We start from the raw sequence: 14,319 nt of genomic DNA on the forward strand, positions 1-14,319 counted from the left end.
CAACGATCCACCAGGTCACGATTGGGAGATTGCTATTATCGTGGGGGTTTTTTGATCGTAATCCAGATTGTGCCCATCTCTAATCCCTACTATTTCAATGCATGCAGAGGCTTTTTTGTGCTTCAGAAGAGCTCTCCCACAAATCTCCAACCTCTCCCCTCCTTTAAACATCACATATGTGCCTGGCTCACGTGCATGATCGTATAATTCCTCCCCTCCCCCCCCCCCTTTTTAAAACTTTTTTAAACGTTCCTTACACTATTACGATATCAACATATACAAAGGGAATCATATTGCAGTGCTTGCTACACTGGATCACTCAGCAACTGGACTATCAGTCTAGGAACAATATTGTTTTTAAAATGTTTATTTGTCCACATTTCTCCTGAGCATCTCAGGAGGACTCAAGGCAGGCAACAGCAACTCTCTAAAAACAATCTGATAAAATAAACATAAAACAACAGATACAAAACATTAAAAACTAGTTTTAAAACCCCAATTCCCCCAACATCAGAGTATTCCCCCTTTATCCAGGCTCAGGCTCCCTCAAAAACTCTGTGGAATAACTATGTTTTGCAGCCTCATCAGAAAGCCAAGAGGGTGGATGTCCCCCTGACTTCTGCTGGCAGACTGTTCCAGAGGCATAGGCCAGCCGCTGAGAGCCAAGCTACAAGTGACGACTCACAAGTGAACAGACTCATGTGTATTCCTCCCTGTTCACTTGCCCTCCACTTGCACTCCACTTGATCACATATTCCTCCTCCAATAGCAAGATATTTTAGGACGGGAGCAGTGAAGAAGGTTGAAAAAAAAATCAGATGTTCCAGTATTATAATTCTCAGAGGAAAAAAAGTTTTTTCTAACAGTCCTTCAAAGCAACACAGAAAAACAGAGTAATTTCAAGGAAAACTAGGAAGTGGTTATCCCTCACTATTTCTATGGAAACAATTTTGTTTAATTTCTCATCATTATAGATAAAGCACTGCTTAGGGACTCCTAATATGAAATGTACAGTGCAATCTTAATTACACCCTTCTAAGCCCATTGATTTAAAACAAAAATTGGGGAGGGGAATGAATAAATTCCTTATCTTCAGCTTCTAAAATCTTAAAATGGAATATGGTATGTGTTGCAGACTTACTCGATTACATAGTGTTGGCTGCAAAAGACATTGCAGGATGCACCAAAGGCCACTGGGTCAGCAGAACACAAAAAAAGCCACTATTCTTTTTAAGAATATAAAGCCATCAGCTAACCAGATGTTACTTACCCTTCTATAAGCAATCGTGATCAGTAGGAAGAAAGCTTGAGGATTTCCATAGGCTGATTTCTTTGTAGGCCATCTGAATTCAACCCAAAAAGTAATTAGAAAGTGAATTTTTTTTCCAAAAAGTGCTTATTAAAGTATAAATTTGTCATTCTAATCTGCATCAATGATTATTAAAACACTAAATAATTCATCTGAAAGGAGGTGGATAAATTTAATATGATTGTTTTCAAATTGTGGAAGAAAAACCCATTCTTTGACCTTCTTTTAATCACCAGTAGATTAGCACTGTTAAAAGCTTATTAGAATGTGTTTTAAAATAAGGACTGATAGATTTGTAGCCTGATCCTATGCATGTTTACTCAGAAGTACATCCCTTTGCATTCAGTGGGGGTTTTTCCCAGGTGCATAGGATTACAGGCCTTGTGGGTTGGATCCCATAGACATTTTGCTGAGTCCTCTCCTCAGTGCAGGCACCCCAGGTAACTTACCACTGTCAGTACATGCCTACACACATCAATATGTGAGGGTGTATAACATATTTACTGTTAGGTGCAAGCACCGAGTCATTACTGACCCATGTGGGGGATGTTGCATCATGATGTTTTCTTGGCAGATTTTTTTGTTATGGGGTGGTTTGCCATTGCCTTCCACAGTCATCTACACTTTACCCCCAGGAAACTGGGTACTCATTTTACTGACCTTGGAAGGATGGAAGGCTGAGGGTCAAGCTACAAGTGACGAATTACACTTGCCTGGCAAGTGAACAGACTCACGTGTATTCCTCCCTGTTCACTTGCCCTCCACTTGCCCTCCACTTGATCACGTAGTGATCAAGTGGAGGGCAAGTGAACAGGGAGGAGTACACGTGAGTCTGTTCACTTGCCAGGCAAGTGTAATTTGTCACGTAGCTTGGCTCTGAGTCAACCTTGAGCCGGTTATGTGAACCTGGCTTCCGCCAGGATCGAACTCAGGTCATGAGCAGAGCTTGGGCTGCAGTAATGCAGCTTACCACTCTGCACCACAGGGCTCCTTATTTACTATTTACTGTTTCATGGCGCAAAAATTAAGTTGTGGCTTAATGTATTCTTCCCACGTATTTTGGAAAATAGGGTGAATTTCTAACAGTGAAATCAATAGGCTTAGACTAGAGTAACTCTGCTCAGGATTTCACTGTAAATTGCTTAACTCTTCTTTTAAACTGATTTTTTAAAATTATAACCATTTCTTTGGCTGATGCCATTGATTCAGTTTTTAAACACTCCATTATTAAGTGTAAGAACTACTGATGTTATTGAGAACAGAGAGGAGTCTTGTGGTGCTGTTATAACACCACACCATGTGCTTCTATGGACTAGAACTCACTTAGGCTGGGTTTTATGTTTCCATTTTTGTCAACCCTAACCCCAGTCCACATGGCTTTTTATCTGCAAGGGGCCCCTAATCTGCATCAATGGCTGTCCTTGTCTTTCAATGATCCCAGGGAGCTGCTTAGATGAGTGAAAGAAAGAGAAAGGGGAACATTGGCACAATACAACCATGCCTATATTATTGACTCAAAGCTACAAGTGACTTTCTTCATGTGGAGAACACTAGATTTTCCTCGCAAGATTACCTGGGAAGTGAAGTCCGAGTGGTCCTTCCCCTCTCTGTTAGAATCACTGCCTGAAGACCCACAAGACGGCTTCGTTTGGGGGCGGGCAGCTGCTACTTTCTCCCAGGGCGTCCTGTGGGCTGCCTGCTCCTGGGGAGCTGCTCTGGAATCAGCACCATCGGTGAAACTTCAGCTGCAGTGACAGCGGAAGAATCTGCAGCAGATCCTTCCACTGTCGCTGCGGCTGAAACTTCACCGACGCTACTGCTTTCTCCAGACGAAGCCCTCTTGTGGGTCTTCAGGCAGCGATTCTAACAGAGAGGGGAAGGACCACTCAGACTTTACTTCCCAGGTAACCTTGCGAGAAAAATCTAGTGTTCTCCACGCGAAGAAAGTCACTTGTAGTCACACTCTGAGACCAAAGTACAAAAATTACATACAAGTAAGAGAAACAGGGTACTGTCACTTTGGATTTATCTGCCGCAGTGAGGCAAGCATATTTCTGCAACAGTGAGGCAAGCATATTTCCAAATAAGCTACACCACTGTTCATGTAATTAATTATTATACATAAATTACTTCTTTACTCTGAGATTAGTTTGGGATAGTATTTATACTTATTGAATTAATCCAGATTAAATATGTCTGATCATGAGAATGTTCCCTCAAAATGCACTGTGACAAAAGACAATGTAGTACTTCCTAAGGAAAAATTATATTATTAGAGATTTTGCAAAAGATTGATAAAATAGGTAATTTTCATGCTGTCTTTAGTTTTCAGGTTTTTAAAGAGCCAAACATAAAGGACCACTGAGCACTTTGATGCATTGTACTTTATTTCCATCAGCATCTACTAAATAGATCAAAACTATTTGATTCTCTGTTGTTGATCATTTTCAGAGACACGGACCATCCAATACGTTATATCATCTTGTCAGAGATGTCAAAAAGGTAAGAGTCCAACAGATGGACAGTAGCTTGAAGGTAATGCCATCGTTGCTTCTTGTCATTAGAGATAGCCTCTGTTTTGCATGAGCTTTCAGTGAGAGCCCTTCCTCCTATCTTCTGCCATTCCAACTGTGCAGTGTGTGTTTGTTCTGTCTCAACTTTCTGTGAATAATGCAGTTAATTAATTACTATGCTGCTATGTCAATAGTTTATAAATGCTTTCGCTAGCTGGAATTGTAGGTATTTTTTCATGCCTTTATGTTGTTAGATATTTTTTATGGATTTATATTAGCTATATTTTTTATATCTACCACAATTTTGGATGCTATGTTGTAGGGCAGTGCTGGACCCTGTAAATATCTAATTGTGCTGAATCTTGAATCACTGCAACGTTTTCCATTTCCATTCTGTGTTATACGCTATGATAGCCTTCATCTCCATTTAAAAAACAAAAAGAATGCAGTTTAACAAGAAATCAGTTGTTCTCTGAACCATTAAACAGAACTTGAATAGAGGGCTGACAAAACTTTATAATGACCAATGATTAAAAATAAAAAGTTTTTTTAATTATTATGAGAAAAAAAAACTATATCAAAAATAGGAGTGTTAAAACTTTCTCTGTCTGCCAAAAGAGCAAAATGGGCAGAAATACCATTTTCTTATTACCACAGAGGTCATCATAACTAACATGATCATGTATAGCAGTAGGAGGACAATTCATTTTCAAGAAGTTGTAAAAGTTGTGGTGGTTCGGGTCTAGTTTCCTTCTTGCTTCCTTAAACATTTGACCACATACTCCTTTCCATCACAATGCAAAGTGTGCAGTCTGAAGTACTTGTACTGAAGGCCCAGTTTGGTATCTTAGTTTACCCATTGCCCAGTGCTTCATCTGTAGGGAGTATGTATAAAAACAGATCTAGACGGATAAGAGGGAGAGATGGGCTTTAAAACTAAGTGGGACTATTGGAGTGGGACTCTGGAAAGCATAGAAACAAATTGCTTTCCAGTTTATAGAAAAGACAACTAAGGGGGAACCAGGACAGATGTCTATAAAATTATTCATGGGGTGGAGAAAGTGGATCAAGAGGAGTCTTTCTCCCTTTTCCACATTACAGAGTCCATAGTTTGGGTGTAGGATTTTCACCCTGTATAATACTCCGATGTGGATCACAGGTTCTCTGAATTCCCATGTAGGCATTGCCTGATTTAGATAAGGACCATGGCTCACGTGTTTGTTTACTTACTTACTTACTTACTTACTTACTTACTTACTTACTTACTTACTTACTTACTTACTTACTTACTTACTTACTTACTTACTTACTTACTTACTTACTTACTTACTTACTAAAACATTTTACACTGTCTTTCCTTGTGGTTCAAGATGGCTTACAATAACAGATTGAAAACATTTACATTTTAAATCAAAATAAAATAACCCCCAAATCCACACACACCCCTTAACAGATGCCTGCCTTTCAAACCCCCTGAAAAGCCCTGGTAAACAGACAGGGTTTGCCCTGCTTCCTAAAGATCTCCAAGTTGAGAAATCCCCTCACCTCTTCAAGGAGCCCATTCCACAGATCTGGGACCACAATGGAAAACCCCCGAGCTCTGGTCAATGTCAGACAGGCCACCCAAAGAGGTGGGATTATAAACAGAAGGCTACCTGAAGACTATAGCTGGTACACATATGGAAAGAGTATAATTATTTCCAAATGGGCAACATATGTTCCCAGAAGCTAGCCCCTGACAATAGCGGGGCTGCTGCATTTTGGATCAGTTGTTGTTTTGGGGTTGTTTTCAAGGACAGCCCCACGTAGGGTATATTGTAATAACCCAACCAAGAAGTTACAGAAGTATGAAACAGCATAGCCAAATCAACTGAGTCTAGGTAACAAAAGAGCTGGTGAATCAGATGCAGCTGATAGAAAGCACTCCTGGCCACCATGCCAACCTGTTTTTCAAAGAGCAAGGCAAGGTCCATGAGCATCCTCAAGTTCTTAACTTGCTCTGAAAAAGCCAACTTCACTCCATCTTGGACAAGTAGATTCAGTGCCTCTAGGATATCAGCCTTCCTGATCAGTATTACCTCTGTCTTGTCTGTATTCAGCTTCAGCTTATTCTGCCTTAGCCATCTGACCAAAGACTCAATGTGCCACTTCAGACAGATGCATCTGGAGGCTTGGATAATGGGTGTCATCTGCATATTGATGACACCCAACCTCACAAAGCTCTGGACAATTACATTCAATGGCCTCATACATATACATATACATACACATACACATACACATACACATACACATACACATACACATACACATACACATACACATACACATACACATATACATATACATATACATATACATATACATATACATATACATATACATATACATATACATATACATACACTTGATTTTGCACTTCCAGTGGAAACTCTTTGTGTTTGGTCAGACAGAAAAGACCAAAACACCAAACCCATATTCAAGCTGGTAGATGAGAATGGAGTGGTCAACTGTGTCTAAGGCCACTGAAAGATCTAACAGTATCAACAGGGAAGGTTGTCCCCTGTCCAACTAAACAGAGATCATCTACCAGTGCAACTAAAGCCATCTCGGTACCAAACTCCAATTTGAAACTACACTGAACTGGGTCACAGGCAGATGTGTGATCCAAGAGGAAAGGGCTTCAGTTTTCTCCTCCCTGTGCTGTTTTCATGATGTAAAAGAGCTGGTGCACTATTTAGCTTGAAGGCACTACCCAACCCATGTAGCATGTCTTACCATTACACAGGATAGGGATCCCATATCCAACCTGTGTACTCTGTAATATGTGAATCCATATATAATACAAGAACTTGGGGGCATCCAATGAAGGTCAAGAAGAACTTCTTCATTCAACAATAAAATTGTGGGATTCACTGCCACAGGTTATAGCTATGAACCCGAATTTAGATGGTTTTAAAAGAAGAATAGACAAATTCACAGAGGATTGGTACGTCAATAGCTATTAACCATGATGACTTATGGAATACCCACATTCAAAGGTATTAACCCTGTTAAAAGTAACAACAACAAGACAATATGTTACCCTTCTTGGGAAGCTTGTTGGCCTTCCATGAGCATCTGGTTGGCTACTATATGAAAAACTATGCTGGGCTAGATGGGCCATTAAGGGGCAGCCTCTCATACTTTCTTATATTTATCAAAATTCGGTTCAGTTGTGCCAAGAACTACCTTTTGCTTTGTAACCAAATTATCTATAGATGTGGATTATTAGGTAGATAACCTCAAGTTTCTGTATCACCTCTGTTGTTCACATGTAAAAATCATATGCCAAATCCCTTGGTATGGTTGTACCCAAATCAAAGCCAGAGATCATAATTTAAGGCTTTCTGCTGTTCTTTTTTTCTGTGAACTTCAAGCAACTAGGACAGATTTTGTTTGAAAATGTGAGATTATTTTTGTGCCGTTCACTGTTTTGGACTCCTTCTCCTCCTCTGTTTCCACTCCTTGTAAGAAACATTTAAATATCAAGTCTCAATGTTTCAATAGCTCATAATGAGTCTATTGTAGTGAAATTAAATTGTATTGCACTCGAGCATTTTCCCACCTAAGAAATGTTTTCATCACAAATTTAAGTGGCTTTTAGAAAATATGCCAAAACCTGGAAATCTTTATGAGACATGCTGTTTTTTATACCCAAGAGGCAGGGAAGCCCTAGTTTGGGTCACTGAACGATGAATACAAAGTAGCTGAGAGCAATATCCCATAGGCTTTAATCAGAAATCTATCCTATTGGGAGATACTCTTTTCATTTTTTAAATGTTGAGAAAAAATTGTGCAGTGCTACAATGTATTAGACTGCTTACTGTGATCCCATACTGGAGCAGTGGTATTCCTTCCTTTTCAGTCAATCAATCAGGTAGCCTGACACAAATTTAAATGAAATGGCGTTATAGAAAATAGCCTCTTAATGGAATGTATCATTATTTTGACAGTCAAATGGTTCGCTGTGCATGGCAGAGACGGATGAGTGTTCTGAAGCAGGTCTTCTAGCTCAGCTGCATTTTAAAGCCTGGCAGCAACACTTCCAATTTTACCTCTAATCTCTTGGGATCTAAAATAAATCAGGTTTTAAAATGTGCTATGTTGAGATATTACTAGGGGTGTGCAAGGAAAAAACTTTCGGCTTTCTTGTTTCGGGATTACCCGAAACAAGATTCTCTACCGGCATTAGCCGAATGCCGAAACAAGAATCTCTTTCGGGATTCGGGATTCGGCATTATTTCGGCATTCTTTCGGGATTCTTTCGGGTTTTTTTGCTGGGAAAATGCCTCCGTCTTTCAGGACGCCTGGAGGAGGCATTTTCCCACCAAATAAGCCCAAAATTGGTGGGGACCTTCCTCTAACCCTTCTCTAACACCCACCCAAGTTTCAGACAGATTGGACTTTGGGGGGCCATGTTATGGCCCCCCAAAGCAGGTCCCCCCATCCTCCCATAAAGGAGCATCTTCTTCATTATTTCCTATGGGGAAAAATGAAGAAGCAGGCTTCCTTTGCCAGGGGTGGCATTTTGCATGCAAAATGCCCCCCAGCCCTCAGGGGCCCTTCTCCCACCCCTCCTCCCACCCCCCACCGAGGCTCAGCCTGCTCCCACTTGGGGGGGCCATTTCATGGCCTCCCCAAGTAGGTGCTCTAATCTCTACCACTGACAGCTGGGGGAGGCTTGTGTTGCCAGGGGTGGCATTTTGCATGCAAAATGCCCCCCAACCCTCTGGGGCCCTTCTCCCACCCCTCCTCCCACCCCCCACCAAGGCTCAGCCTGCTCCCACTTGGGGGGGCCATTTCATGGCCTCCCCAAGTAGGTGCTCTCAGCCCCTAAAGTCCACCCTTCACAGCCCCACACAAACCCAATTCCCCCCCAGCTGCCACACACAGACCCAAATCCCCCCAGTAGCCCCTCACAGACCCAAATCAACCCCCACCTGCCCCACACCCACCATAACCCCAGGAACAGGCTGGCCTGCCCTCCCCTTTTGGGAACCCCTAAACTCTCTTTCCCAGGGCAGTTCTGCACAGACAAGGGGTGCCACAATGGTGGCAGTGCCAAATCGTCCCTGGGAAAGAGCACCTGCCCTGGCACACAGACAACCACCCCCCTGACCCCCCCACCACCCGCAGAGAAGGCTGGCCAGCCTGCCCCATTGTTCCCTATGCTGGGAACCAACCTCCCATCAAAGAAGGGAACACAGACACACAATCATTAAGTTTAAAAAACCTTTATTTTCTCATTTTCAAATTACAAGTGGTCAACAAATCACAACATATTACACTTATTGTCCCTCATAGCACAACACAACACAATTAACTACACATCAGAGAATCTTAAACACAATTTTTTTTTTGAAATGGACAAACAGTAAAGTTTTGAACATTACAACAGGTCACATAGTGAGCGGGCACAACAGGGCATGGAAACAGAAGATGATCATAATAACTACCAGCCTAATACAACTCTCCCTCCATAAAACGACTTAATGGGGGGGAACCACTGCAACAAAATCCCCCCCCCAACCCTCTGGGGCCCTTCTCCCACCCTTCCTCCCATCCCCCCACCAAGGCTCAGCCTGCTCCCACTTGGGGGGGCCATTTCATGGCCTCCCCAAGTGGGTGCTCTGCTCTCATCTCTACCACTGACAGCTGGGAGAGGCTTGTCTTGCCAGGGGTGGCATTTTGCATGCCAAATGCCACCCTCACCCTCAGGGGCCCTTCTCCCACCCTTCCCCCCACCCCCCACCACATGCATTCCTTGACAATCAAGAAATCTGGAGTTAAATATAATGTGCATGTAAGTCCCTCAAAGACAGAAGCAATATGACCCATTTGATTTCCACAACCTCAGACACAATTAGGGATCCGTTTCCCCTTGGTGGGGGATCCCCCACTCTCACCTATCACCCCGAAGGGGGAAAGTCAGTGAATGAGCCTTCAAGGTACGCTCCAGGGGCTGCTGCCGTGATGTCACTGATGTCATCTGGCTGCCCTGAGAGTATGCCTGTGCTTTGCAGTGGGCTGATTTGGGCCCTGCAGGCCAAAGCAGGATCCCTTGTGGCCCAAATCTGCCTGCTGTGAATTGTGCGTGCTCCCCAGCCTTGTGTGATGATCACATCACTTCCTAGAACAGACATCATCATGCCAGAGCATTGCCATTAAATGATCATGCGTGTGTGAACAGACCCTATGTATCCTGTAGGCTTCAGTGATGGTATAGTAATGTTTTCACTCACATTATAGAGAGAGAGAGAGAGAGAGAGAAGGGGGGGAGGCACTGAAGCTAGATTATTTCTTCTATTTTACTGTCCCCTTCCAAAGCCAGGGTGGCATTGGCACAATGCCCCCCTCCCCCCGGCCAGAGCCTTAGTACCAGTATGCATTGACAGGCCCATGCATCATAGTCCTTTTTGAGACCCAGCCAAGTTGTGTGCCTTTTGGAGAAAAATGTTCAAGTTGCTGGTGGGGGTATGAACAATTTTTAGATATCCACTGTAGTGCAATGGCTAGAGAGTTGGTCTAGAATCTGGCAGACTCTGATTCTGTGCCTTGTAGGCTTGATGGATGTTCTTGGCTCAGCCTAAGTAAACAATTGTGTTGTGTTTTCCAGAGGCAGTCTAGGTGATTTTGGGGCCCTGGACAAATGTTCTTGACGGGGCCCCAGAACCAGTGCCGCCCCACCACTGGCTCCTTGCCAAGGCCAAGCAATTTGGCAACCTAGGCCCCAGATAGAGTGGGCAGGAGTGCGTTGTTTCCTTCCTCCCCCCCCCTCCACCCCCTCATACAACTAAGAAGGCCATCGGTGGAGTCACTCCAATGTGAGGCATGGAGCAGCTGTCTATTGTTAGCCTGGTTGTGATGAGGGTGAAACAAATCAAGGGAGAACAGCAATGTGTAAACCACTCTAGGTTCCCATGGGGGAGAAAACCGGGGCATAAGATAAACCTTTAATTTGGTGGGGAGGGGGTATATACATTTTATGTGTATGTGTCTGTATGTTTTATGCATTCAAATCACTTGTGGTGTACTTTAGAATTATATTGAGCTCCACAGTATCCCAAAAACCTTGTCCATGTATTGCAAACCGAAGTCAATCTACCACATCTAGGGTATTCTTCTTTTCCCTACTGCCTTCAATTTTTCTTAGCATTATTGTCTTTTCTAGTGAACCTTGTCTTCTCATGATGTGACATAAGCACTATCATCAATTGATATCTTCAAGGGAGAAAGCAGGCCTGATTTGGTCTGGACATGTCTTTTTCGGAGTCCATGGTACATGTAAATTGAAACTTTCTTCCCACTTCACAGTGTGAATGCTTTTTCCTCCTATGAGCTTTGTCTAAATTTTACTGTACTGATACTGCTCATTTGGCCAAAAGGCCTGCCCTTGATCAATGCCACATTAAATACTTCATAATAAAAATATGTTTTTAGAACCATTTAAAAGTGTCCTTAAGTGCCATACGCCGATTTAAAAAACCATAAGCTAAATGTTTGGGAACACAACCAGATATGTGAATGACTGAAATGCAGCCCAATCCCACTGCTACTTAAAATCCATTTTTGATGGAGGTCTGGATTGTCTTACATTGGTGTCATTGGGCTTGGAATCAGGAACCTGGAAGCGTTCCATGGGGGCTACAACTTTCATGCCAAGGCTAAGAGGGTGGGAACGGGATCTCTCTGGGGTGGAAAACTCTGGCCTTGGAAGTTACTGGCAATTTGGGGGTGGGACTTGTGGAAAGGAAAATCTGAGTAGGGATCTCCCCCAGAATCCATGGTCCGCATTTGCCCTCTAAAGAGATTGCCCTTGGAAGCAGCCAGTTTCTCTGTAGGGAACTACTCTCTCTAACCTGAACTCAAGCCCAACCAGGAGTTTGGCAGCCCTAGGAAAATTTCAGAAAAAGATGGCAAAGGAGGGCCAGCAACTGATGGAGGCATGGAAGCCCACACCAGGACAGTAGCAGGGGCCTACTTGGGCACAAGGGACAACCAGTGCTCTCATCCCCCATAGTCCACTCCTTACAGCCCCACACAAACCCAGTTCCCCCACCCCAGCTGCCACACACAGACCCAAATCCTCCACTCAGCCCCTCTCAGAACCAAAACCACCCTCAGCTGCCCCACACCCAGTACCCCAGGAACAGGCTGGCCAGCCTGCCCCATTGTTCCCTATGCTGGGAACCAACCTCCCATCAAAGAAGGGAACACAGACACACAATCATTAAGTTTAAAAAACCTTTATTTTCTCATTTTCAAATTACAAGTGGTCAACAAATCACAACATATTACACTTATTGTCCCTCATAGCACAACACAACACAATTAACTACACATCAGAGAATCTTAAACACAATTTTTTTTTTGAAATGGACAAACAGTAAAGTTTTGAACATTACAACAGGTTACATAGTGAGCGGGCACAACAGGGCATGGAAACAGAAGATGATCATAATAACTACCAGCCTAATACAACTCTCCCTCCATAAAACGACTTAATGGGGGGGAACCACTGCAACAGGGTCCAGCAGAACCTATGTCATTTCCTGTGGCTGTGCTTTCAGTTCAGACACACAAAGCTGAACTGGGCACTTCCAAGGCACTGGACAATGGTATTTCTGGAGCAGTTCTGCAGAGGTCTCCCCCCACCCCCACACCAGCCTCAGAATTTACCTGGGAACATCTGTGAGAGATCATCATTGGCCGGTGCCCATCCACCACTCTTCCCGCATCCCCCAACCATGCAAACCCAACATTAACATCAAATTTTTTTTTTTAAACATGAACAGAACATCAACTTTTAAAAAACATAAGCACAACATTTTTTTTTGGGTTTTTTTCCTTTTTTTTACATGAACAGAACATCAACTTTTAAAAAACATAATCACAACATTTTTTTGGGTTTTTTTTCCTTTTTTTTACATGAATAGAACATCAACTTTTAAAAAACATAAGCACAACATTTTTTTTTGGTTTTTTTTCCTTTTTTTTACATGAACAGAACATCAACTTTTAAAAAACATAATCACAACATTTTTTTGGGTTTTTTTTCCTTTTTTTTACATGAACAGAACATCAACTTTTAAAAAACATAATCACAACATTTTTGGGGGTTTTTTTTCCTTTTTTTTACATGAACAGAACATCAACTTTTAAAAAACATAATCACAACATTTTTTTTTGGTTTTTTTTCCTTTTTTTTACATGAACAGAACATCAACTTTCAAAAAACAGTACAACAATTCTTCTACAATTTTTTTTACAATGATTTCATCTGATAAAAACACCTAAGCAATCCCTATCTAACCTGTTTCTCCCTCCAGTAGCAATCCATGTTTCTGGGGCATTATTTTTCATAATAAATTTGGTCCCACAGGGTATGTCTCAGTGATGGGAGATGTTTTGAATACCCTGGGGGGGGGCTTTCAAATTGCTGGGTGTTTTCCCTTTGCCACTGGTTCCTAACCACCCTCCCTCTACTGGCCGGTTTTAACTGTATATACAGGGTTTTATACAGGGGAGAGCGCGATTCCAAAGGATTGGACTCATAGAGGATGCAGGCCACAAGTTGGGCTCACCTCAGTCACTCTGGAAGTCCAGTCCTGAGAAATCGAAGAGGCGAGAGTTGACCTTCAGGAAGGTCAACTGCTCGACTCTCCATGGGAGAAGGCGAGTGCGATGTGGGCCGACAATGTCGCCCGCATGTGAAAAGACGCGCTCGCTCTCCACGCTCGTCGGAGGGCATGAGAGCAGCCGCTGCGCCTCGAGGGAGAGGTCCGGCCAGACCGACTCCTTCCTGGCCCAGTAGCTGAGCGGATCGGTGGAGAGCGACTCGCAGGGCTCCGCGAGGTAGTCCCTGACCATCGCCTCCGCCGGATCCTCTCTCACGGTCCTCACGACCCCAGAGGGGACGAGGGCCCACCGGAGCATCTCCATCTCCATCGGCACTCCGGTGGTGGCCTCGGGGGGGGCCTGCGCAGAGGGGGCGTCAGAGGGACCCGCACGGCAGGGCCCCTCTTGCGTCCCCCCTGTCGACAGGCGTCCCCTCTTGGCCTGCCTGCGCCTCACCCAAGAGCAGAGCCCGTCTCTGGCTTGGGTGAGGTTCCCGTCCCGCTCGGCGAAAGTGCCCTTTATGCGCGGGTCACACATGGTCGCCAACATGTATGACTCTTCCTTAGTGAGAGGAGTTAGCCTGGCAGCTATGCCCTGCTGCAGCCTTCTCACTAATGCGCGCACCGCTGGAACAAGGTCAGCACGGGGCGCGACCCGGTCTGCAAGGGTGGCCAGATTCCTCTGGAGCGTGTGCACCAGGGGAATGACCAGACCGAGGGTCGCCGTGTCTGACGAGACCGCCACAGTGAAGTCCTTGAAGGGCTTCAGGACCTCCACTGTCTGGGTGATGGTGAGCCAATCCTCCCGGTTGAACTCACCCACCTGACTCGCACCGCG

The 14,319-nt window shown here is 43.9% G+C and overlaps 1 protein-coding gene across 4 annotated transcripts in view; it reads left to right on the forward strand.

Annotated features, from left to right (window-relative positions):
• The window catches only part of TRPM3 (transient receptor potential cation channel subfamily M member 3), a 510,178-nt gene that overhangs the window by 415,949 nt on the left and 79,910 nt on the right, over window positions 1–14,319 (forward strand). For all 4 annotated transcript variants that reach the window (XM_054986519.1, XM_054986520.1, XM_054986521.1 and 1 more), the window contains exon 12: window positions 3,761–3,811. In XM_054986519.1, coding sequence (XP_054842494.1) covers window positions 3,761–3,811 — 51 coding nt within the window. The remainder of the gene's footprint in view (window positions 1–3,760; window positions 3,812–14,319) is intronic.

Source organism: Eublepharis macularius, chromosome 8 (genome assembly GCF_028583425.1).
Source record: "Eublepharis macularius isolate TG4126 chromosome 8, MPM_Emac_v1.0, whole genome shotgun sequence".
Classification (NCBI taxonomy): Eukaryota; Metazoa; Chordata; class Lepidosauria; order Squamata; family Eublepharidae; genus Eublepharis; species Eublepharis macularius.